Below are 24,339 nucleotides of genomic sequence, written 5' to 3' on the forward strand. Positions count from 1 at the left end.
TATTAAAATTCTATGAAAAATAATGCTTAGGTTCTGTAATCTCAAAAACAAAACAAAAAAAAGAGTTGCCCCAAAGTATCTTAAAAACACATTAAGGGACAGGTATGGTGACTCACACCTGTAATCCCAGTACTTTGGGAGGCCAAGGCAGATGGATTGCTTGAGCCCAGGAGTTCGAGACCAGCCTGGAAAACATGGTGTGATCCTGTCTCTACAAAATACCAAAAAATCAGCCAGATGTGCTCGGTGGCTCACACTTGTAATCTAAACACTTTGGGAGGCCAAGGTGGGTGGATCACCTGAGGTCAGGAGTTCGAGACCAGCCTGACCAAAATGATGAAACCCCATCTCTACTAAAAATACAAAAACTAGCCGGGCATGGTGGCATATGCCTGTAATCCCAGCTACTCAGGAGGCTGAGGCAGGAGAATCACTTGAACCTGGGAGGCAGAGATTGCGGTGAGCCGAGATTGCACCATTGCACTCCAGCCTGGGCAACAAGAACGAAACTCCATCTCAAAAAAAAAAAAAAAAAATTAGCCCGATGTGGTGGCGTGTGACTGTAGTCCTAGCTACTCAGGAGGCTGAGGTGAAAGGATCGCCTGAGCCCAGGAGGTCAAGGCTGCTGTGATTGTACCACTGCACTCCAGCCTAGGCAACAGAGCAAGACTCTGTCACAAAAACAAAACAAAACCACACACAGTAAGAAGATGTGGTCTTTGGGTTCAAATGCAGAGCAACCTGACCTGAAGTCAGCATCTAAAGCACTCACTTCAGTAAACTTTTGTCAGACATTCTTTACCAAAATAACTTGGAGAAAATCAGTCTTTTTCAAACTGAGTATATCCACTTCTACAACTACAAACGAGAGTTTAAGACCTGACAAAAGAACTAAAAATTGTCATTGACTTGTCATGCTGCAGAGGATTTAAGTTGAAGACACCAGCACTTCCATATAATTAGCTTATAAAAAGAAAGCAGTTAATTAAAACAATGCTATAATGGCACTTCAAATGTTGAATGCTATAGACTTTACGTGTTTGAATCAATACTGCAGTCTGAAATTCTGCCAAGCCTACCACTAGGAAAGTCTTTGCCAAACAAGAATCACTTTTATTTTCTCCTGCCTGACCTACTTCAGACTAGAATCTTTCAAATATATAAAAGAAATAATATGTAGATGGAAATGCTTAAACGAAAGAAAAAATAAACAGGGATATATTCTCATCTGAAAAGTCAGGAGGTTGGACCATGAGACCACTACAGTCCTTTTTAGCCCTAAAGCTTTACGATTTATTGTGTAACACCAAGAAGCTTATCACAAACGATATAAACTTTGGCTTCTAAAAGTCAGTGGTGATGGTTTAAAAAGGGGGAAAGGGGAAATAATAGACGGATCATCTGAAGCAGGATCAGCTACCAACACCAGCAACAAAAAAAACAAATGACCTTAATCAGGTCAGAGTTCTATGCAACAAAAACTGAATTCCTAAGGCTGGGGATTATTTTCCTCCTTTTCCCCCATATTCTGTGAAAATGTTTATTCTCAATCTGTGTGTGTGTGGTACTGTGGAAGCACTAAGTTTAGAAAACAATTTTGTTTTATTAAAATGCTGATTTCTTCTCACAATTTTTCACATAAACTCACGAACATTATTATATACAATGACTTGTCTCCATTTGACAAAATTAAAAGAAAATTTCAATTAGTAAATATCCACTTGAACAAACAATACTCTTAAATTTAATGCCAAATATACTATGAGCAATTCAAGTTATATGTCAATAATGTACTTCACTAATACTTCATGTGTCCGAGCAAAGTGTGCTCTTCTGGGCCCACATCAGATCCTTAGAGCAGGCAAACTGACTAAATGCTTCTAAGGCTCAGTTTCCTTGCCTGGGTTAAAAAAAAAAAAGTGTAATACTCCTTCCTTATCATGAAGATTAAACGAGGTAATGTGTATAAAGTACCTAGCACAGTGACATAATTCATTATTGCTGTTGACTTTTATTATAAACCTAAGTTTGGCTTTCAGTAGCATTCTGAGATTCATAATGGGTGGCAAAAATAAGTTTTCCATGTGAATCTACCTAATTTCTCCAAATTTCTATGATTTATTCCTCCAGAGAGAAAATGAGGTTTTTCTTTCAATTCAACATTTCTAAAAGGTCACCAGATAAAAACTTTCAAAACAATTACTTAAAAGCCCCATCCTTATTCCCTTTAAGAAGGTTCTGATGAGCATCGAAAAGAATCCCCTTCCCCCATGCCACTGACCTCTAACATCTAGGCCCTGGCCTGTACCAGATGAGGAGGAAAGTGTCAGTGTATAATCAATATTTATACAATTATAAGTCAGAGCTTTACAGAGGTGTCACCTAACATAATTGACTAAGAATAAATGACTAAGAATCATTCCAAGTGTCACCATCGAGACCACCAGAATATCACTGAAATCATCATTAGGATTATGTCTGTTGCTCCTGGGATATCACTGACAAGTCTTTGAAGCTCGTATGTCACACAATCTCCAGAAGGCCTCATACAATAGCAAATTGTTGCTTGTTACAATAATGTTATATTAAAAATGGCTACTCGTTGAAAAATTATCTTAAAACAAATTCCATTGTTTAGGTGCTTCTCACATTTAGACATTCAGATAAACAATCTACTACATAGTGTAATTTTAATTCCAACTCACTCTTTCCGCTTTTGCTTCGACTCCCCTTTAAATATCCTATGCCATGTCTTTCTATACAACAAAAGCACTTAAAAACAGAAATGCCTAAGCTATTTAGGCTTTTGCCATTTTCTTCTCATCTTGCTGTAATCATGTTTTAACGGGATATTTAATTATAGATTCTACCATAGATTTACTGCCTTTCTTTGAAAATAGGAAACTCTTGGAGTAATTAAGAGCTACCTCGTTCAGAAAGTACTATAGAAAAAAGAAATTCCAATCTCTCAACACGAAATTTAAAAATTCTTATAGAGAGGCTTAGCCTCTGAACAAAACATATAATAAAAAGCTTTCTTGTCCATGAATATGAAAACATTTCTTACCACATGGCTAATTCAAATTGGGGTTACAACAGTGAGTCAGAAAACCTTGCTCTTAATAGTGATCTGATGAGGACATTAAAGAGTATTTGATTTAAAAGCTTTTTTTTTTTTAAATCAACATTCTTATAAAATCTAGGCATCTAACTAGTTCAAAGTATATTCCAAACACTTAGAACTCTGTTATAGGAATAGCTAATAGTGTGATCTACAGCAGCCATTAACAGTTGCACATTAAAAAGAAATAGCAATAAAAAGATGGACACCCTGAGGTCAATGATTTCCTCCCAATAACCAAACAAATGTTTCAATAGCATAAACCAAAAGGTGATGATAATTACTACAACATGTTATGTTAACCAACCTCCCTAGTCCCGCGCAATGAGCTCACAGAAGTCAGGATGTGCACAGGCTGTATCCTTCGCTGTTTCCATTCTTGGTTTAAGATTTCCGTTCTTTCCAAAATTTTCTGACGATTGGAACTAAACATACTCTTTAAAAAAAAAAAATGAAGGAGAGGAAAGGAGAAATTGTTCATTGTTAGAAAATGTATAACACCTTTAAAGCAGGTTAAAAATCTAGTGTATCCTCAAAAATATCAAGAACATTTTCTTAGGTGCATATAGATTTTACACTATAGTTTCCCATATTCAAATAATACAAAAACACCACATCTGTTATTTTATTGCAAGTGGTTAGAGAACAGCAAACGATTGCCATCCTTTCTTTGTTGACTTTGTGTGTGTGTGTGTCTGTGTGTGTGTGTATTTTTTTAAATCACAATGACTTTAGAAACATAAAATCATGAAACGCATCCCTTTATATTTAGGTCCTGCAGCTGCATATGCAAATAAAAGTATACTAAACAAAGACTGATTAATGTGCATGGTATAATGTTAAGACAGATCAAGAACCTAAGCTTCCAAGTATTCACTCATCTTATTGTAAATACAAACTTGGCTAGAATTATTTTAAATAAAAACTTATTGCACTTAGGAGGGGAAAAAAAACCTATCCTTAATTGTATATTCATTTTCACAAAAGATAAAATTATACCTTTACTTCATCAGCTCGTCTGAACCTCTTGAGCTGTCTCAGTCGCATGTACTCTGATTTTACACGCTTCCGCCAACAAACTGGTCCCTTCTCAGATTTCTTCCCAGTCTGGCCCATGATTATTCTAAAAGCAATGGTTTCATATTAAAATCACTAATCTAACCAGCCTGAATATGATCACCTGTGTTTTAATCTGCAGCAAACTAACAATCAGTGAAGAAATGACACATATTACACTGTTGGCATTTGCAGAAAGGTGCTCATTTGTGCTGCATGGTTAAATCCTTAAAACATTTCATTGAAAGTTTAAGTTAAACTTAAAATACACTTTTATTTACAAAAATTCTACACTAAATTGCAGCCATATTATAGGAACATGATCCCATTATAGGAATTAGGTATACTGTATCACAACCTAGTTTTTAACTCTATGAGATCCACATTTGTGGAAGGAAGAAAATATAAAGACATATCCTAAGTTTTTCATCATTACATTAGCTGTTACAGGAGCAAGGCATAATGGAATAATAATATAACTGAAAAAGGTAAATCCAAGAAGAAGTAAAACTTACAAACACTACTAAAAGTAGAAAACATATAGTTCACCATATAATAAAATGTACAAAGGTACTCTCTCCCCACACACTTAACCATGCACCTCTCCTTAAACACTGTGATAAAGTCTGTATTTTTGCCTCTTGTGCCACCTTTATTAACATGAGGGGTTTCTGCTATCAAGCGAAAAGAGGAATGCAGGAAATGTAAAGTAAATTCTTCTGCCTTATCTTTAGTTGCAGACTCTCAGAACCAATTATGTTTAAATGCGGGGACAGCTTATAGTTCACCAGATGTCTAATTTATACTGCAGAGTCCTCACCTTAAGTCTAAACAAGCGTCTTTTCCTAGAACATTTTCTCCTGAAGTATTAAAATCATACTGTACCTTCAAATTATTAGCAGGACATTCTCTGTCAGGATATGCAAAGCTTTACAGGCCACAATAACAATTTGTGCTTTATCTTAAGAACAATGGGAAGCCACTTTTAGTGTTTTAAGTAAAAGGGTGTGCGGTGTGGGAGTAAACGAGTAACTGCAACCAGGTTAGATGCTGCTGCAGCACAGCATCCTGACAAGGGGTTGACAGAGGCTTCTACACCACACTGGCGATGACAGGGAAAAGTACATGAATTCAAGAGTTGCTTAGGCCAAAATTCTACCAAATGATGATTTAAATATGGAAAGTGAAGAAGAAGGTGACTTTCTGGCTTGAACAAATAAATGAGTAGGGCAGGCTTCATCTATTTGTTTACATAAAAACTTCATGCACAGAGAAAACTGCTTAAGAAGATTTAGAGTAACAGTCCTGAGGCCAATGGGTAACTTTCTACAGAAATACTCAACCACCAACAGATGACAGAGAAAGCAGATGGCTGTTTACTCAGAGCTGTAATAAAGGGGCGAAGAAATTCATTTTCTCAAGCATGTAATAAATATTATGACCCAAGCAGTGTATACTAACTTGAATAAAATGAATATACAAATATTATTAAATCCTTGCCCCTATGGAGCTGATATTCTACCTAAGATAGAAGGAAAAATATAGTATGAGATAGACAGACATACTTCAGTATCCCTGGGGAATTGGTTCCAGGACACCCCTCGGATACCAAAATCCACAGATGCTCCAAAGTCCCTGATATAAAGTGGTGTAATATTTGCGTATCACCTATGCATAGCCTCCCATATACTTTTTTTTTTCACTTGGCTTCCTGGGATATAAGAGACTCCCATATACTTTAAATCACCTCTAGATTACTTATAATCCCTAATACAATGTAAATGCCATGTAAACAGTTGTTATATACTGTATTGTTTAGAAAATAATGACAAGGAAAACCGTACAGGCATGTTCAGTACAGATGCAACCATCTTTTATTTTTTTCTGAATATTTTTTATCTGCAGCTGGTTGAATCCATGAATTCAGGATCCATGGATTTGGAACTCACGGATATGGAAGGCTGACTGTTTATACAAAAGCACTTTGGGAGAAAGAAAAGAATATTAGGAACTGCAGAAGGATGGCAGGAAAGGTAACAAGGAACTCAATCTTAAAAGGCTGAGCTGGATTTCAAAAGGCAAAGAAAGAACCTAAAGATATCTTAGGTCTCAGCAAGAGAAAGCTGGACAGGGGGCAACTGAAGTCTGGCTGGCAGACATTTAACAAGAATGGACCTGGAGAGTGAAAGTCACAAATTAAAAGGACTGAGGACCTGAAGGGAATGAAGAGATAAGAATGGGCAGGAATTTGAGTATATTTGACATAAAGAAGGCTGATGAAATCACCAAGAACTATTCCAAGTGAAAAGTTTCCAAGTGTGGCCTTGCCTGCGAGTTGCTAAAGTGGAGTAAAGCTGACAGTCACTCGGATTGAGAAGGCTAAACTCAAGATGACCTCAGCTTTGAGGTAAAGCAGAAAATGGTGTTAGGAAGGCAGTGAGGTGGGACCAAAGGACATCAAAGATGGGAAGAAACAGGAGCATTATTTTTTTTAAATAATTTCATGACAATAGTTTTCTTCCTATCTGCTAGTTAGTTAACAGATGAACTTAACTAATTCTATGCAAATTACTTAAGATCACTTAGCACTTCTAAGTGCCTAGGAACTAGAAAGAAAAGGAATCAGACAAAAAGGAATGATCTGTAGCCTCATTTGCTCATAGGCTAATTACCTCTAGTCCATCTGCTGCCTAGACAAATTTCTCCTTGGAGGTAGCACCCCTGTGCAATAAGGCCTAGGGTAGTAATGTGTTTAGTTTTCACTGATGTATAATGTGGGTGTTATTACAATTTTTTTTTCTTTTTGAGATGGAGTCTCACTCTGTCCCCCAAGCTGGAGTGCGGTGGTGCAATCTCGGCTCACTGCAAGCTCTGCCTCCCAGGTTCACGCCATTCTCCTGCCTCAGCCTCCCAAGTAGGTGGGACTACCGGTGCCTGCCACCACGCCCGGCTAATTTTTTGTATTTTTAGTAAAGACAGGGTTTCACCGTGTTAGCCAGGATGGTCTCAATCTCCTGACCTTGTGATCCACCTGCCTCAGCCTCCCAAAGTGCTGGGATTACAGGTGTGAGCCACTGCACCCGGCCTACAATTTATTTTTTAAGATATATATTTTATGTCTTGGTGAAGACATTAGTTAGCATTTTATGTTTTAGTACTAGAACTATCCTTGTCTAATATTCTGGAAGACTTTCCATGCTGTTTCTACCATTAATAACATACCTAATAAAGTATATCATGACAAATCTACAGTGTCCAGATAGTTCTTTGAAACTGTAAGACTAAATAGGTAGATCTGTGAAAGAATATTAAAATTTAAAGTACCAATTAAAAGGATGTTTTATACAAAACAAACTCCCACCATCATAGCATTTACAACATATTAAAATCACATTTTAATGTATTTCACTCTACTCCCACTGTAAGTGCTCCAATAGCAAGAACCACTTTTACTCATTTGTAAAATCCCAGAGCTTGTGTGCACCTGATAATTGTACAGTAGTCCCCACTTATCTCCCAAGACCGCCCCCCGCCAACCCCACAGCGGATGCCTAAAGCTGCAGATAGTACTAAACTCTAAATACACCATGTTTTTTCCTATACGGTACACATCCATGAAGTTTAATTTATAAATAAGGCACAGTAAGAGATTGACAGCAATAATTAATGGTAAAATGAACAATTATAACAATATATTGTTACAAAAGTTATGTAGCTAGAGTTTTCTCTCAAAATATCGTAACATTTTCAGACTGCGGTTTGACTAACTAAAACCTTAGAAAGTGAAATTGTAGATTGGGGGTGGGGCAGCTATAGACTTAAAAACAAGCAAACAAACAGGTCTGTTAACCCACATGAATAACGAGTAGCTTGTATCTTATCAGCATATCATTTGTAAAGTTTAGCTACAGGTATGAAAAGGAAGGGTGGCCTATCCATGCTTGAGCCAAAAAATGAGGTAAAGTGCACCTATTATCAAGAAACCCCCCCAAAAGGAGATAAATCGCAGGGTCAGTTAGGACCCTGTGGTTCAGTTGTCCCTACCAGTAAGAGATCTTGAGCCTAAACTCAGTTTCTGGAATTTCTTCTTAAAAAGGAAGCTGATATTGCCTTAAAGACCTTATCCATAAAACCTACCTCAAAGTCTGGCGACAAAAACGAAATATACATGCAAACACACTTGGTTCTGCGCCTGGCATACAGTGAGCCTTTAGATGTTAGCTCCCCTGACCTCCTTCCCCCACAACAAACGACAGGCTCAAATCAGGCCTCTGACTCCATTTTCAGTCATCTTTTCACAACACCACAGCCAAGTAAGCATAGTATTAAAACACAGATTCAAGGCCACGTACAGTGGTTCAAGCCTGTAAATGCAGCATTTTGGGAGGCCAAGGTTGGAGGATTGTTTGAGCCCAGGAGTTCAAGACCAGCCTAGGCAACACAGTGAGACTCCCATCTCAAATCAATAAATAAGCAAGCAAGCCAGGTGTAGTGGCGCACACCTGTGGTCCCAACTACTCAGGAAACTGAGGTGGGAGGATCTCTTGAGCCTGTGAAGTGGAGACTGCAGTGAACGGTCTTCACACCACTGCACTCCAGCCTAGGTGACAGAGCGAGACCCTGTCTCAAAAAAAGTAAAATAATAAAATACAGCTCTAAATATTCATATATTGGCAGAAGTCTTTATTTAAACGACTTCTACTGAATGGACACTGTGTAAATACATATGGTTTTTAAACTCAAAGATTTGTTTAGTTTCACAGGTGAAATCCCACTAGTATGAACTTTATCCAGAATACAAAAGCAGCTTTTCCCATTCAAACAGATTATACCTCTATTCATTAAAACAAAAGTCTACCTGTATACAGTGAAACCAAAACAACAATGGCTCTTTAATACAAAAGCCAAACCAGAATATGGCAGGAGCCCATCAAAGCTTAAGTAGAATGTAGTGACATCTCACAGATTTACATTTACATAGGTTAACTAAAATTAAGGGCAATTACAGTGTTCACAATCTATTTTGTGAATGAAACCAAACTCAGAAATACCCTGAACACCATGCCTTACCATCTTACTTTATCCCACTAGAGTACATGCTATGTTGTTTTTGCCACCCAGGGTCAATTCACCCTTCTCTTGGGAACTTCACACCAACTCTTCTCTGAGAACTACCAAGTACACTGGAGGAAGCTGACTCAAGCTGCTTGTGACCCTGGCCTGACCAAGGTACATCTCCCCAGACATAGTGACCAGTACAGGGTTAGATACATGGCCACAATCAGTGCAGTCACAGTGAAAATCTCAGGTTTCCTGCAATGCTAGGACAGGAATGCTCACTCTTCTCCCCTTAGGTCTAAACCTGGAAAAATGTTTGCCCAAGGACTTGTTGGAAGCCATCTTGCAACCATTGAGAAGAGCCTACAAAGAACAGAGTCGACAACCACAAAAAACAAAAGTCAAAGCCAAGAAAGAACTGTAGTCTCATGACCTAAGCCCTAAGTCAGGCAGACCTTCCCAAACAAATTTTGGAACTATTCAGTTATACGAGTCCGGAAATTCCCCCCATCTTTTTTTTTTTTCTTAATACAGACGGTATCTAAGATACATATTTATTACTGAGACCATATACACAGTTGTTCCTCCATATCCATGGAGGATTAGTTCCAGGACCCCCAACAGATACCAAAATCCACAAAGGCTCAAGCCCCTGATATAAAATGGTACACTATTACATAACCTATACACATTCTCCCATATACTTTATACCAGCAGTCTCCAACTTTTTTGGCACCAGGGACTGGTTTTGTGGAAGACAGTTTTTCCACAAAGAGGGGAGAGGGTACATGGTTTCAGGATGAAACTGTTCCACCTCAGATCATCAGGCATTAGTTAGATTCTCATAAGGATGGCCGGGCATGGTGGCTTATACCTGTAATCCCAACACCTTGGGAGGTCAAGGCGGGCAGATCACTTAAGGTCAGGAGTTGGAAACCAGTCTGGCCAACATGGTGAAACCCTGTCTCTACTAAAAATACAAAAATTAGCTGGGTGTGGAGGCAGGCGCCTGTAATCCCAGCTACTTGGGAAGCTGAGGCAGGAGAATCACTTGAACCCAGGAGGCAGAGGTTGAGGTGAGCCAGGATCATACCACTGTACTCCAGCCTAGGCAACAGAGTGAGACGAGACTCCGTCTCCAAAAAAAAAAAGATTCTTTTAAGGAGTGTGCAACCTAGATCCCTCACATGTGCAGCTCACAATAGGGTTCACACTCCTGTGAGAATCTAATGCTGCTGCCAATCTGACGGGAGGCAGAGCTCACCTCCTGCTGTACGGCCCAGTTCCTAATGGGCCACAGACGAGTACCAGTCCATGGCCTGGGGATTGGGGACCCCTGCTTTAAAACCGTCTCTAGATTACGAAATACCTAATACAATGTAAATACTACATAAATAGTTGTTAAACTATTATGTTTAGGGAATAACAGCAAGAAAAAATATGTACATGTTCAGTACACACACTTTTGTTTCTTTTCAAATATTTTTACCCACAGTTGGCTGAATCTACAAATGTGGAATCCCATTTACAGAGGGCCAACCGTACAGGAACGTCTGAATTAATGGACGACGGGCTCTCATAGCCTACTTCATTATCACCAACAGCATCGTCAGAAAAGGTAGAGCTTCCTCCATCCTCTCAGGTTTACAGAGGCCCCAGGACATGGCCAAGACACACCCTCCTACCTACCTCTCAGGTGGCCGGGCCACACAAGTCCAAGGAATCAGCACTGTTCTCTACCAGATACGCCCCTACTCCACTTGTGAGAGGTCTTTACCTAAATCAGACGTTCCTGTCCCTCCTTACCCAGCTGCCAATAACTGAATAATTTGAAAAAAGTCCCATAGGTATTGTCAGAGCCCTTAAATGCTTCTTTAAAAATTCTACCGGGAGGTGCAGTGGCTCACGCCAATAATCCCAGCACTTTGGGAGGCCGAGATGGGCAGATCACGAGGTTAGGAGATTGAGACCATCCTGGCTAACACAGTGAAACCCCGTCTCTACTAAAAACACAAAAAATTAGCTGGGCGTGGTGGCGGGCACCTGTAGTTCCAGCTACTCGGGAGGCTGAGGCAGGAGAATGGCGTGAGCCCGGGAGGCAGAGCTTGCAATGAGCCGAGATCGTGCCACTGCACTCCAGCCTGGGCGACAGAGCGAGATTCCATCTCAAAAGAAAAAAATAAAAATTCTACCTCAAGGATTTGCTAAATCAAGGGAATGACCACCTATTTGGTCTGGCCAAATAAATGTTTCTGTTTCTATTTGTCTAAAGAAAACAATAAACTACATGTACTATTTATCCTTCTCAACTAAATTAATAGCGGCAACTTGGACTCTTAACTGAATACCAGCCTAAGTAAGGTCAAATCCAAACCCAACAAGATGTAAGTAATATGATTACAATATTCTCAATGTCCTTCCTTTTAAAAATGTTTACTTCACAGCAAGACTGCCAAAAAATTGCCAATTTTGATAACTCTCCAGTCTTCAATAGTGCCTGTTTGTATGTTTAAATGCTTTGAAGGCAGTGTTAGTATCATTTGGCAATTTCATTTATTTTTAAAGTTACAATCCATTGTTTCAATATACCGAAATTTAAATTAATGGTAAATGAGATTTTGTAGGTAAGGATAAGAAAAACAATATAAAGAGAACTTAGACATATAGATGTTAAACTATTGGTAAGTGATAAAAATTAATTACTTAAGACAAACAGACCCTATGCCTGAGGGGGAATATAGAAAACCTATCCCTGTAAAAAGGAAGACCATGAGAGAGGAATCCAGGAGAAACAGGCACACAGTGCCACGTACTGGGCACTAGAATCAGGATTCCAAACAGACAAGATCAGAGATGGCAAGGAGAGTTCATCTCGAACAACAACTTTTAGGGTTGTGTCCATAAGAATTCTTGGCCTTAGGCCAGGCCATGTTCTAGCTCAGCAGAGAGAGTGCTGTCATGATTAATAATGCCTGTTACAGACATGGGGCAAAGAATTGGGGTAGCAGCACTCTCCATTTCAAACCAAATTCAAATAATAACCTAACTAATAAGAGAAGAGTTAGTCGTATTAATTCTAAGTCCTATACACAGTATTAAACAAAAAGCAAGAGTTTGGACTCCAAAGCTCACTCCCAGGGTTCAGATCCGAGTTCTCCCACTTAGCAGCTGGGTGTGAAGTTGGCCAAGTTACTGCACATCTTTGTGCCTCACTCTCCTCATGAAAAAAGGCTAATTCAAGAGTTATCTAACCTCAGAGTCTTTATGAGAAGTAAATTTATTTACGGTGCATAGACAGTGCCTGGCAGATAGTAAGCACTATATCAGCATTAAAAAAGTAGTGGCTATCAGCCAGGCGCTGTGGCTCCTGCCTGTAATCCCAGCACTTTGGGAGGCAGAGGCAGTTGGATCATGAGGTCAGGAGTTCAAGACCAGCCTGCCCAACATGGTGAAACCCCGCCTCTACTAAAAATACAAAAATTAGCCAGGCGTGGTGATGCATGCCTGTAATCCCAGCTACTCAGGAGGCTGAGGCAGAAGAATCGCTTGAACCTAGGAGGCGGAGATTGCAGTGAGCTGAGATCACGCCACTGCACTCCAGCCTAGGCGACAGAGCAAGACTCCATCTCAAAAAAAAAAAAAAAAGGGAGTGACTATCAACTACATAAATGGCAGATGAGTGATACCAGGAACATTTATATTAAAAAGTTAACAACTCAATATAAAGACTTTTTTAAAATGATAAACTGTATGCAAATAAAAACAAAACAGGATGTCAGGGGATCTCAGGATAGAATGCAAACTATACAACAAGTCTAACGGTATTATAATTTTATGAGATAATTTCATGGAAGGAGCAGGAGGTAGGGGGGAGCTAATCTACAGAACTTTGGACAATCTACACTGTACTCTAGCTGGTAAATTTGTTTCTCATAAGGGTACCAGTCTGTAATTCTGAAAATACATGTACACTAGGGTTAAACAAATAAGTAAATAAAGTGTAGATAATGTGAGCCAAGTTTCTCAATGTCACACAGAAAGAAGTTACAAATAAGCAAGGGGTGGTGATGAATTAGTCAGATATATCAATATGAACTCACGTGTTTTAAAATATATGCAGATATATACAGAAACATAGGTAATGTATGCACATGTGGGTTAGCTGAAATACGTGCATTTCCAGGGTCTGTCCAACAGAGGGCCTGGAAGCAGTGATACCCCAGGAGCAATAAGCATACCCAGCACCCAAGACTTTTGTTTCTAAATACCACCCTCCAATAAATACAAGGAAGCAGGATCTGCAGAAACAGCTGATTCTAGGGTTGGGACAGGGAAACTACAAGGCAAGCCAGTAGCAGAAGGGAAATGCTCCAAAGATGAAAGGACAGGGATAGGTCCAAGACTGGAAGCAAACAGAAGAAACCCTCAGTGGCCAAAGCTGGAATAATTTGAGCAGCAGAATAAATCATAACAGTATTATAACAGAATAAAATAATTATTCATGAGTATATGATATAAATAAGTGATTAAATAAACAAATGGAGGAGAAGGAACAACTCTTCCTAACAAGAATTCCAACTGATACATGAGTGTATGTCCCCATTCTGGGAGGTAGAATTCAATTTCCTTCCCCCTGAGCGTGAGCTAGATTCAGTGATTCACTTCCAAAGAAGAGTCTGGAAAGGGAAACAGTAATGTTTCTGTGAAAAAAAACCATAACCATTAACATGAGCTGCTGTCATTATGTACTCCCCAATGTGATGAAATGAGATGGGGATTTCAACTCTGTGGTATCCTTCCCCCAAACCTCAATCCATAACCTCAGTCTAATGATAAGAAAACATCCAATAAGCCGAAATCAAAGGACATTCTTCCAAAACATCTGACCGATACACTTTAAAACGATTAAGTGGTCATGAAAAATAAGGAAATGCTGAGAACAACCACAGATCAGAAAAACTTAAGAGACACGATAACTAAATGAACTGTGGGATCTTGGATTGGATCCTGAAACCAACCAACCAACCAAAGACAGACATTAGTGGAATAACTGGCAAAATCCAAATAAAGTCTTGAGTTTAGTTAATGACAACATACTGATACTGATTTCTTAGTTTTAACAAATATACCATAGCTATATAAATCCAAAATTATTCCAAAATAGGCCAGGTGCAGTGGCTCACGCTTGTAATCCCAGCACTTTGGGAGGCTGAGGCAGGTGGATCACGGAAGTCAGAAGTTCAAGAGCAGCCTGGCCAATATGGTGAAACCCAGTCTCTACTAAAAATACAAAAATTAGTTGGGCGTGATGGCGAGCACCTGTAATCCCAGCTACTTGGGAGGCTAAGGCAGGAGAATTGCTTGAACCCAGGAGGTGGAGGCTGCAGTGAGCCGAGATCGCACCTCTGCACTCCAGCCAGGGCGACAGAGCGAGACTCTGTCCCAAATAAATAAATAAATAAATAAATAATTATTCCAAAATAAAGTTATTTGTTAAAGCAAATTAGGTTACATAACAACCCAGGGTAAAGGCATTCATTTTTAAAAATGACATTCACTTTTAGAAGTGATAACAGAAACAAATTTTAAAATCTAAAAATGTTACATAAAATGTTAAATAGGAAAAACAAAAAATATGAATAGATGATTAGAATTATTTAAAAACATAGGGTTAAAAAAAAACAGGTAGTGGCCAGGCACGGTGGCTCACACCTATAATCCCAGCACTTTGGGAGCCCCCAAGGGGGGCGGATCACGAGGTCAGGAGATCGAGACTATCCTTGCTAACATGGTGAAACCCCATCTCTACTAAAAATACAAAAAATTAGCCGGGCGTGGTGGCGGGCACCTGTAGTCCCAGCTACTCAAGAGGCTGAGGCAGGAGAATGGCGTGAACCTGGGAGGCAGAGCTTGCAGTGAGCCTAGATAGCGCCACTGCACTCCAGCCTGGGTGACAGAGCAAGACTCTGTCTCCAAAAAAAAAAAAAAAAAAAAACAGGTAGTAATTAAGAGAGCTTGTACCATTATTATTATTTTTATTATTATTTTGAGGCAGGGCTCACTCTGTTGCCCAGGCTGGAGTTCAGTGGCCCGACCATAGCTCACTGAAGCCTGGAACATCTGAGCCCAAATGATAATCCCAGCTTGGCCTCCCATACTTTTATAAATCTTAACTTCAAAGGAATTTGAGGAAAAACACTCCCAAATATAATTCTACTTTTTCAATTTTTTTGGAAGGGACAAGGTCTCACTCTGTCGTCCAGGCTGGAGTGCAGTGATGCAATCGCAACTCACTGAAGCCTCAAATTCCTGGGCTCAGGCAATCTTTCCACCTCGGCCTCTCGAGTAGCTGGGGAATACAGGTGCACTCCACCACACTCAGCTAATTTTTTAAAATTTATTTTTTGTAGAGAAAGTGTCTCACTATAGTGCCCAGGCTGGTAATTCCACTGTTTTAAAACAGAAAACATTACACAAACAATTTAAAAGGAAAAAAAAAAGATCTCCATAGCAGCCTGTATGATGACATGTCTACTTGAAGAGATAACACACTTTTAGGCTTCTACAGAATCTGAATCAAGGGAAGTAACTGTGCCACTGACTGAACTTGTACTGATCAAACAACAAATCAAAAGGATTCTATACAATTCAGGGCCAGTTTAGTGGTGTTTAAAATGAAGAGAAAAACTGTGGTCTTTACCCACAGTGGGAGCACAAAACTCAGAAAAGAGCATTTGAGTTTGCAGTTGAATAAAGAAAAGGAGAAGGGTTAATATGCATTTATTAAGTCAACAAATATTTATTGAGCATCTAATACAAGCCAGGGACTACAATAGAAACTGAAGACTTAGCAATTAACAGACAAAAAATCTGTGACCTTATACAGCTTAAAATCTAGTTGGATAGAAACAATCCTTAGCAATTAACAGACAAAAAATTAGCAATTAACAGACAAAAAATCTGTGACCTTATACAGCCTAAAATCTAGTTAGATAGAAACAGTCAAAAACAAAGTGTCAGGTGCAGTAGCTCATGCCTGTGATCCCAGCACTTTGGGAGGCTGAGGCAGGTGGATGACCTGAGACCAGGAGTTCAAGACCAGCCTGGCCAACATGGTGAAACCCCGTCTCTACTAAAAATACAAAAATTAGCCAGGAGTGGTGGCGCACACCTGTAGTCCCGGCTACTAAGGAGGCTGAGGCATGAGAATCACTTGAGCCCGGGAAGCAGGGGTTTCAGTGAGCCAACAATGTGCCACTGCACCAGCCTGGGCAACAGAGCAAGACTCTAACAACAACAACAACAACAACAAAGTAAAATGTTTACATGTAAGATGATGTTGAGTGCTATAGGAGAAAAAACAATACAGGTAAGCGAGTTAAGGCAAGGGTGGCACACAAAGGAATGTGAGCTGAAGCATTCAGAGCCCCAGCTGTGTGGCAAAGCCCATGGGACACAGAGATCCCACCAAACAACGGCAGTTCACCAACAGCAAACCCAGGAGCAAACTAGGTAAGAACATGTTTTCTGGTAAAGATTCCAGAAATAATTAGATTAAATATCCACTTAATGCAGAATCAGTATATCCGCAAAGCCTCAGTGATCAACACAGCTTTACAGAATTTTGATCAGCCATTAAAACTAGCATTCAAGAGTTGCTTGCTGGCCCCGTTCTGGTTAACTAGTAGGTCTCATTATCCTGAACAAAGACTAAAAGTTAACACCATTTTATAAAACATATTTATGCAAATAAGCCATTCTGTTAGTATTATCAAGCCAAATTAAAAAAACTGATTTATTATAAAGCTGATCCTGAGGCTATGTCATTCTATAGGCTCTAACATTGACTATTTGGTTCTAACAAAATCTCATTGTTAAATATGTGTAGCTAATTTGATGGTCTATATTTAATTTGTAAATCTGCTCTAGTTTTATCATAAGGAACTTATATGAAATCATATTCATAAAATTAAAGTCGAATTAACCCTGGGATTCCAATCGACACTCAAGTTTGAAAAACACCACATGAGAAAAAAAATGGAGTACTGAAGTAATTCAAGAATAAAGTGATAAGGGCCCTGACTGGGTTGACAGCAGTGGGAAGAGGAGAAAAAAAAAAAGATTTTTAATTTTAGAATTAAAAACTAAGCCTAAAATTAAAAATCGAGATGCAATCATATGAGAAGGAAGAACAGGTCAAAAGATAATTGAGCCCTAAATCAGCCACTGCCACAACAGAGAATAGAGAACTTCACTGAGGTTAATTATTCACACAGTAATTAGCTAGCATAGAAAAACAAAAACGGTAGTTCAAAGTAAAAACACAATTAACACCATTCTTCAGCATTTTGGTCTCATGACCTGTTTAGTTTATATGTGTTATAGCTATTAACATTTAACATAATAGAAATGAAAAACTAAAGAGTTTTTTACAATTTACTTTTATTTTATTTTTTTTTTTTGAGACAAGGTCTCACTCTGGCCCTGGCTGAAGTGCACTGGCGCAATCATGGCTCACTGCAGCCTCGCCCTCCTGGGCTTAAGTGATCATCTCACCACAACTTCCCAGGTAGCTGGGACCACAGGTGCAAACTACCATGTCTGGCTATTTTTTTCTATTTTTAACAGAGACAAGGTTTCGCCATGTTGCCCAGGCTGGTCTTGAATTCCTGGGCTCAATCAGCCTGCCTTGGCCTCCCAAAGTGCTGGGATTACAGGTGTGAGCCACTACACCTGGCCTGTTTTTTATTTTTATTAAAAACTGTAATAGTAAGCCTTCAGTATCCATGGGGGTGTAGGGGGTATTGGTTCCAGGAACTTCATGGATATCAAAATCCACAGATGCTCATCTCTTATATAAAATGGCGTAGTATTTGCATATAACCTATGCACATTCTCCTTTATACTTTAAATCATCTGGCTCTAGATTACTTATGATCATCTGATACAACGTAAATGTTATATAAATTGTTGTTATACTGTATTATCTTTTTTTTTGGAGACAGAGTCTCACTCTGTCACCCACGCTAGAGTGCAGTGGCACAATCTTGGCTCACTGCAACCTCCGCCTCCTGGGTTCAAGGGATTCTCCTGTCTCAGCCTCCTGAGTAGCTGGGATTACAGGCGCACACCACCATGCCCAGCTAATTTTTGTATTTTTAGTAGAGACAGGGTTTCACCATGTTGGCCAGGCTGGTCTCGAACTCCTGACCTCAGGTGATCCACCTGCATTGGCCTCCCAAAGTGCTGTGATTACAGGCATGAGCCACAGCGCCCGGCCTGTTCTATCATTTTATTGGCTTTTTTCCACAAGTATTTTTTGATCTTCAGTTGTTGAATGCACAGAAGCTGAACCTGAAAATATGGAAGGCCAACTGTACCTATTAATATAAATAATACATTTTTAAAAAGAAACTACTTTCCTTTACAAAAAAATTAGTGAGGGCAAGCGTGGTTCCTCATGCCTGTAATCCTAGCACTTTGCGGGGCTGAGGCAAAAGGACCACTTGAGCCCAGGAGTTTCATACCAGCCTGAGCAACATAGCCTTCTTTCATTTAAAAAAAAAAAAAATGTAATTAGTAAGTGGTGTTTTACATTTTTGCCAATTTCTTTAATATCTGTCTAATAGGAAACAGATTCTCGTAACTGTTTCTGCATTCAATTTGTTCCAATATGTTGTTTTGGTTCAAGTATATGAAGAAAATCCAATCTCAAACATACTTAGCTTAGAAAAGGCAGTGTTTGAATAGCCTTCTGAGGTCATTGTGGATCTCGTGCTTTGATATTACACCAAAACAGTTCTATTAAAAAGTGGCTAGTTCAGTTCACAACTCAATCTCACAGGTGCTTTTCCTCAAAATAACCACCATACTTCGGTTAGCAGTGGTAATTTCTTTCTTATAAGATTAGATGCAACATGGAATCTGAAATTTTATCAGTGAACTTTTCCTACTCTGCCACATTAACATTCATTAGTCTATTCACTTTAAATGAATCTTTAAACCAGGCACAATGTTATAAATCATCATTCCTCATCTAAAAAGTACTGGTCCACTGAGTTACGCAGATTTTCCAGAAGTTGGCATATTTCAAAAAATCATGTTGTTAAACCCATTAATCTCATCAGAAAGTCTTTAAGTACTGGGAAGCTGTCATGCTCACACTAACAGACAAAAGTTTTCCAAAAATTTTAATTTTTGCTTGAAAGCCCAAATGTTCTCTCTGCCAACAAATATGGTCAGTTGTTTTCCTTGAAGTGACAGTCTCACTTCATTGATTTTAAAAAATGTCTGCCAAATACCTAAGTCTGAATAATCATGGTTTGTCAGACCCTCTTTTAAGTAAAAATGAAATTTCCATGAAAAAAGTGGCTAGTGGAGCTCACAACTTTACCACGTAAGTGCTTTTGCTCAAAACCCAACATACCTCAATATGCAAAAGCACTTTACACACATTCCCATCTTGTTGCACAGAATGTTACAATTGCACGCACGCAAGGATCAAGATTTAATAAAACTAATCATTTTTAGTACTTCATCAAGGACATTCTGAAACAAAACTGGCTTTTTTAACTGCAAGTGCTAAGGTGCCAACAGTGTTTACTCATTGCTCTTGCACCATGGGTACAAATGTCCAACACGGTTTGTTTGTTTTTTTTTAAAAAAAAAGCAAGTAACAACTCAGTATTATTATGAAAATAGTTTCCGGGAGGTTGAGACACGAGAATCACTTGAATTTGGGAGGCAGAGGTTGCAGTGGGCCAAGATGTCACCACTGCACTCCAGCCTGGATGACGGAGTGAGACCCTGTCTCCAAAAAAAGAAAGAAAAAATAGTTTTGATCCCATAATCCCAGGCCACACTTTGAGAACTGCTCCCTTAAATATATCCAGACATCATACGAATCAGAAGTCATAATACCCTGCCTTTTCTTGACTCACAAAGAACCTAGAACAGACAATATATTCAAATTATATATTTCTAAAATTTGTAACGAAACGTAGAAATCACCACTCTTGCAACTAGAAAAAGGCAAACAAGAGTATATGTGAAGAATATTTAATGAAGGGTACTTTATTATACCTGTCAAACTACAGATCTAAATGAAATAATCTGTCATATGTCAGTGCCAAATTAAGAGACAAATACCTACTAAAATTTGTTTAAACAAATTGCTTCTGTTTTCACTTATCTTCTCCTTCACCACTGTAAGATATCATCAGTAGTTACAGTCACCCTTCTGACCCTCCTGCAACCCTAAGACAACGCCATCCTACCAACCATCTCCCTAAATACTCACACCACACCCTATCACCATAAAAGGTAAAATAAAAATATTGATCCAGGGACCTTTTTGCTTCCTTAAATGACTCTATTGTTTTTTTCAAAAAAAGAAAAAAGAATGACAAAAACACACACAAGCTCATTACTGTGGGGGACCCAAATATTCCACTCAACTGACCTGCAAAGTGCTAGAAGAAACTTCTGTTGAAGGACTTGGGGAAAGGCAGGAACAAAGAGGTATTATCAAGCAGTCGATAATAATTTACTGAGCATTCCAAAAGTGTTAAATCCTGTGAGAGATCCATCGAAACGTGGAAAATACAACAGGTTTCAGTGCCTTCACTACAGTGGATTACATGTACGTGCAACTACAGATGAGAAAGCATAATGAACAGCATTTGCGTTCAAGAAGTCTCATGATAGGGGAAAATAACAGAAAAAAGTAAAGAACGTATTTGTAGTCCTGGTTTCTGTAGCGCTAAAAAGTTCAGAGGCAAAGGGAAGTTATACTAATTTAGCAATCTTAGCTGAATGATAGAAAACATTAACTTGACCGTTGCAGCAAAAGTGAGTAGATTCTGCAGTAATATATTTTCCACAATAATAAGATCACTTTCCTCCTTCCAGCAAGAGAGTAAACTACTGATTTCAAACTGAAGTCCATAGACCAGCATTCTGGTGTTCATCTGAAAGTACTGCTCAGAAAAGAAATGGCCATATAAATTTCAACCAATTGAAGAACTGTTAAGTGTTTTAAAGAATTTGCTTGAACAACAGGTAAAACAGACTCACTAACTGAACTGACATCTAAAGGTTAAAGTTTTCAGCTGGGGGCCATGGCTCACACCTGTAATCCCAGCACTTTGGGAGGCTAAGGCAGGCAGATTGCCTGAGTCCAGGAGTTTGAGACCAGCCTGGGCAATATGGTGAAACCCTGTCTCTACTAGAAATACAAATTAGCCAGGTGTGATGGCATATGCCTATAGTCTCCGATACTTTGGAGGCTGAGGTGGGAGAATCAATCACCTGAGTCCAGGGGGCCAAGGCTTCAGTGAGCCAAGATTGTGCCACTGCACTCCAGCCTGGGCAATCACAGTGAGACTGTCTCAAAAAGAAAAAAAGAAAAAAAAAAGGTTTAAGTTTTTCTTGAAAACTATACTAAATCGATTTTATAAGTTAAATCTTCTCATTTCATCGAGTATATACTCAGTTTACTGAAACACTGTTGGACGGAAAATGGAAAAAATTATGTACCAGAGGCTGGGGCAAAGTGGCTCACGCTTGTAATCCTAGCACTTTGGGAGGCTGAGGCGGGTGAATCACCTGAGGTCAGGAGTTGGAGATCAGCCTGGCCAACATGGTGAAACCCCGTCTCTACCAAAAATACAAAAAGTAGCTGGGTATGGTGGCAGGTGCCTGTAATCCCAGCTATTTGGGAGTCTGAGGCAGGAGAATCACTTGAACCTAGGAGGCGGAGGATGCGGTAAGCCAAGATCGCGCCACTGCTTTTCAGCCTGGGTGACAGAGCGAGATTTGTCTCAAAAAAAAAAAAAAAAAAAAAAAAAAAAAAAAAAAAAAGTACCAGAAACTAAAGCTACGATACGAAATTCATTATAATTCAAAGATGAGACATGAGATACCTGTTATTTCAACACTCCACTAAATACAAGCAAACAAAACAAAGAGGTAAGTCAATCTGATACCAGACGTTCTTTTTGCTAAGAAGTCTATTTTAAATCTTTTACCACGCATAAGCCAACATCTAATTTAACTTACACAAATCTAACATACATTGAGCAAAAATGTCAGAGAAAGCTCAATTTTGGTAGTAAATACAAGGGTTCTACCCACCATTCCAGACACTAAGCATATGCCTAAGCGAGCACGAGAGAGGCGACATGAATCTGCTGTTCCCATAACCTGCTGGCCAAGTCTCTCAGAATGAGGATATTTAGCCACTCAGGAGTGATTCTAATAGGATTGCCTTTAAGTACAAACCAACAACTCTGTGCTCAACAGAAGAGCAATGATCTGTTCTCATTCTAGAGGAAAAATGGGCTGGTCTTGAACCTAAAAAGGTACTGCTTTGTGGTAAAGCATCTTCCCACAAACACTGCATGGGTAACTTTGCCTACATGCTATTTTGCCTTGTACACTAACTTCATATCCTAATCCCCAAATAAGATGCAATTCCTTCTATATTCTGAAGATAGAATCATAAAATGGACTAGGTGGTTCAAACTACTAATCCCAAAGCATTTACAGAGCCTCTCATAATTTGCAGGCAACCTAAACCAAGTAACCATTATCTAGTAATTTCAATTTTTGAGTTCTGTATATGCCACAGCCAGTTCTTTCAAGGAAGTACCAATGTCTGCAAAGCGCCATTTCTTTATTCTATGGCTACCAACAGAACCCCTCACTGAAGCAGACTCTTCAGAAACTCCTCTGGCTTATGTCGGCCCCACAGTTCATGATCTTGCTAAGAACAGCAGTAGTTTAGGGAAAGATAGAAGTAAACGAAGTAGCACAGTTAAGAGCAGTAAGTCTTTCCATGATTTTCCTATACTTAAAATTTATCACAAATATAAACACACTGCCGGGGTACTACAAAATTTCAAACCCTTCAAGTACTATTTACTTAATAATTGATGAGACTTGTCAGTATCTGTGCTATGGTCTGAAGGTGTCCCTCAAAAACTCAGGTGTTGTCAATGTAACTGTATTAAGAGGTGCAGCCTTTCAGAGGTGATTCGACCATGACGGTTCCTGCCTTGTAAATGCCCTTATACAAGAGTCTGACTGAGGGAGTTGTTCCCAGCTTGCCCTTCTATCTTCTGCCATATGAAGACACAGTAAGAAGGCCTTCATGAGATGCAGGCACCTTGATCTTAAACTTCCCAGCCCCCAAAACTGTGAGAAATATATATATACACACACACGTATATACGTATATATGTATTTATATACGTATACGTATATACATATGTGTGTATATATATGTATTTTTATTCCTTTTGTGAGACAGGGTCTCACTCTGTTGCCTGGGCTAGAGGGCAGTGGCGTGATTTTGTCTCACTGCAACCTCCACCTCCTGGGTTCAAGTGATTCTCCCACCTCAGCCTCCCAAGTAGCTGAGACTACAGGTGCACATCAACACACCCGGCTAATTTTTATTTTTTGGTAGAGATGGGGTTTCACCATGTTGCCCAGGCTGGTCTCGAACTCCTAACCTCAAGCGATCCACCCGCCTCAGCCTCCCAAAGTGCTGGGATTACAGACGTGAGCCACTGCACCTCACCAACTTCTATTCTTTATAAATTACCCAGTCTTGGCCAGGTGTGGTGGCTCACGCCTGTAATCCCAGCACTTTGGGAAGCCGAGGCAGGCAGATAACCTGAGGGCAGGAGTTCAACACCAGCCTGGCCAACATGGTGAAATCCTGTCTCTAATAAAAATACAAAATTAGCTAGCCATGGTGGTGGGCAACTGTAATCCCAGCTGCTCGGGAGGCTGAGGCAGGAGAATCACTTGAACCCAGGAGGCGGAGGTTGCAGTGGGCCGAGACTGCGCCATTGTAGTCCAGCCTGGGCAAAAAGAGCAAAACTCTGTCTCAAAAATAAATAAATAAATAATTTTAAAAACTACCCACTCTCAGGTATTCCATTATACCAGCACAAAACAGATGAAGACAATTTGTTTTACCGGAAGTTACCATCTGTTGATTACTATAACATTACTTATCAAAAGCCCAGAGAAACTGGTTTTCTGAGTCTCCACTGACCTATGGAAATGATACAGAGAAATGACCAAGCACAGGG

General features: G+C 39.4%; 1 protein-coding gene across 22 annotated transcripts in view; it reads right to left on the reverse strand.

The window, feature by feature from the left end:
• EZH2 (enhancer of zeste 2 polycomb repressive complex 2 subunit) overlaps positions 1–24,339 on the reverse strand; it is a 76,391-nt gene that overhangs the window by 35,342 nt on the left and 16,710 nt on the right. For 8 of the 22 annotated variants that reach the window (XM_063641703.1, XM_055284414.2, XM_063641693.1 and 5 more), the window contains exons 2-3: positions 4,121–4,244; positions 3,429–3,557 (exon numbers count right to left, since the gene is read on the reverse strand). The exons of 5 other annotated variants lie outside the window; for them this stretch is intronic. In XM_063641703.1, the coding sequence (XP_063497773.1) occupies positions 3,429–3,557; positions 4,121–4,237 (246 nt within the window). In that variant the 5' untranslated portion in view covers positions 4,238–4,244. Of the gene's footprint in view, positions 1–3,428; positions 3,558–4,120; positions 4,245–24,339 lie in introns of those variants that run through there. 9 more of the 22 variants (XM_055284413.2, XM_063641699.1, XM_063641696.1 and 6 more) reach the window with 2 other exon arrangements.

Source organism: Symphalangus syndactylus, chromosome 6 (genome assembly GCF_028878055.3).
Source record: "Symphalangus syndactylus isolate Jambi chromosome 6, NHGRI_mSymSyn1-v2.1_pri, whole genome shotgun sequence".
NCBI classification, from domain to species: domain Eukaryota; kingdom Metazoa; phylum Chordata; class Mammalia; order Primates; family Hylobatidae; genus Symphalangus; species Symphalangus syndactylus.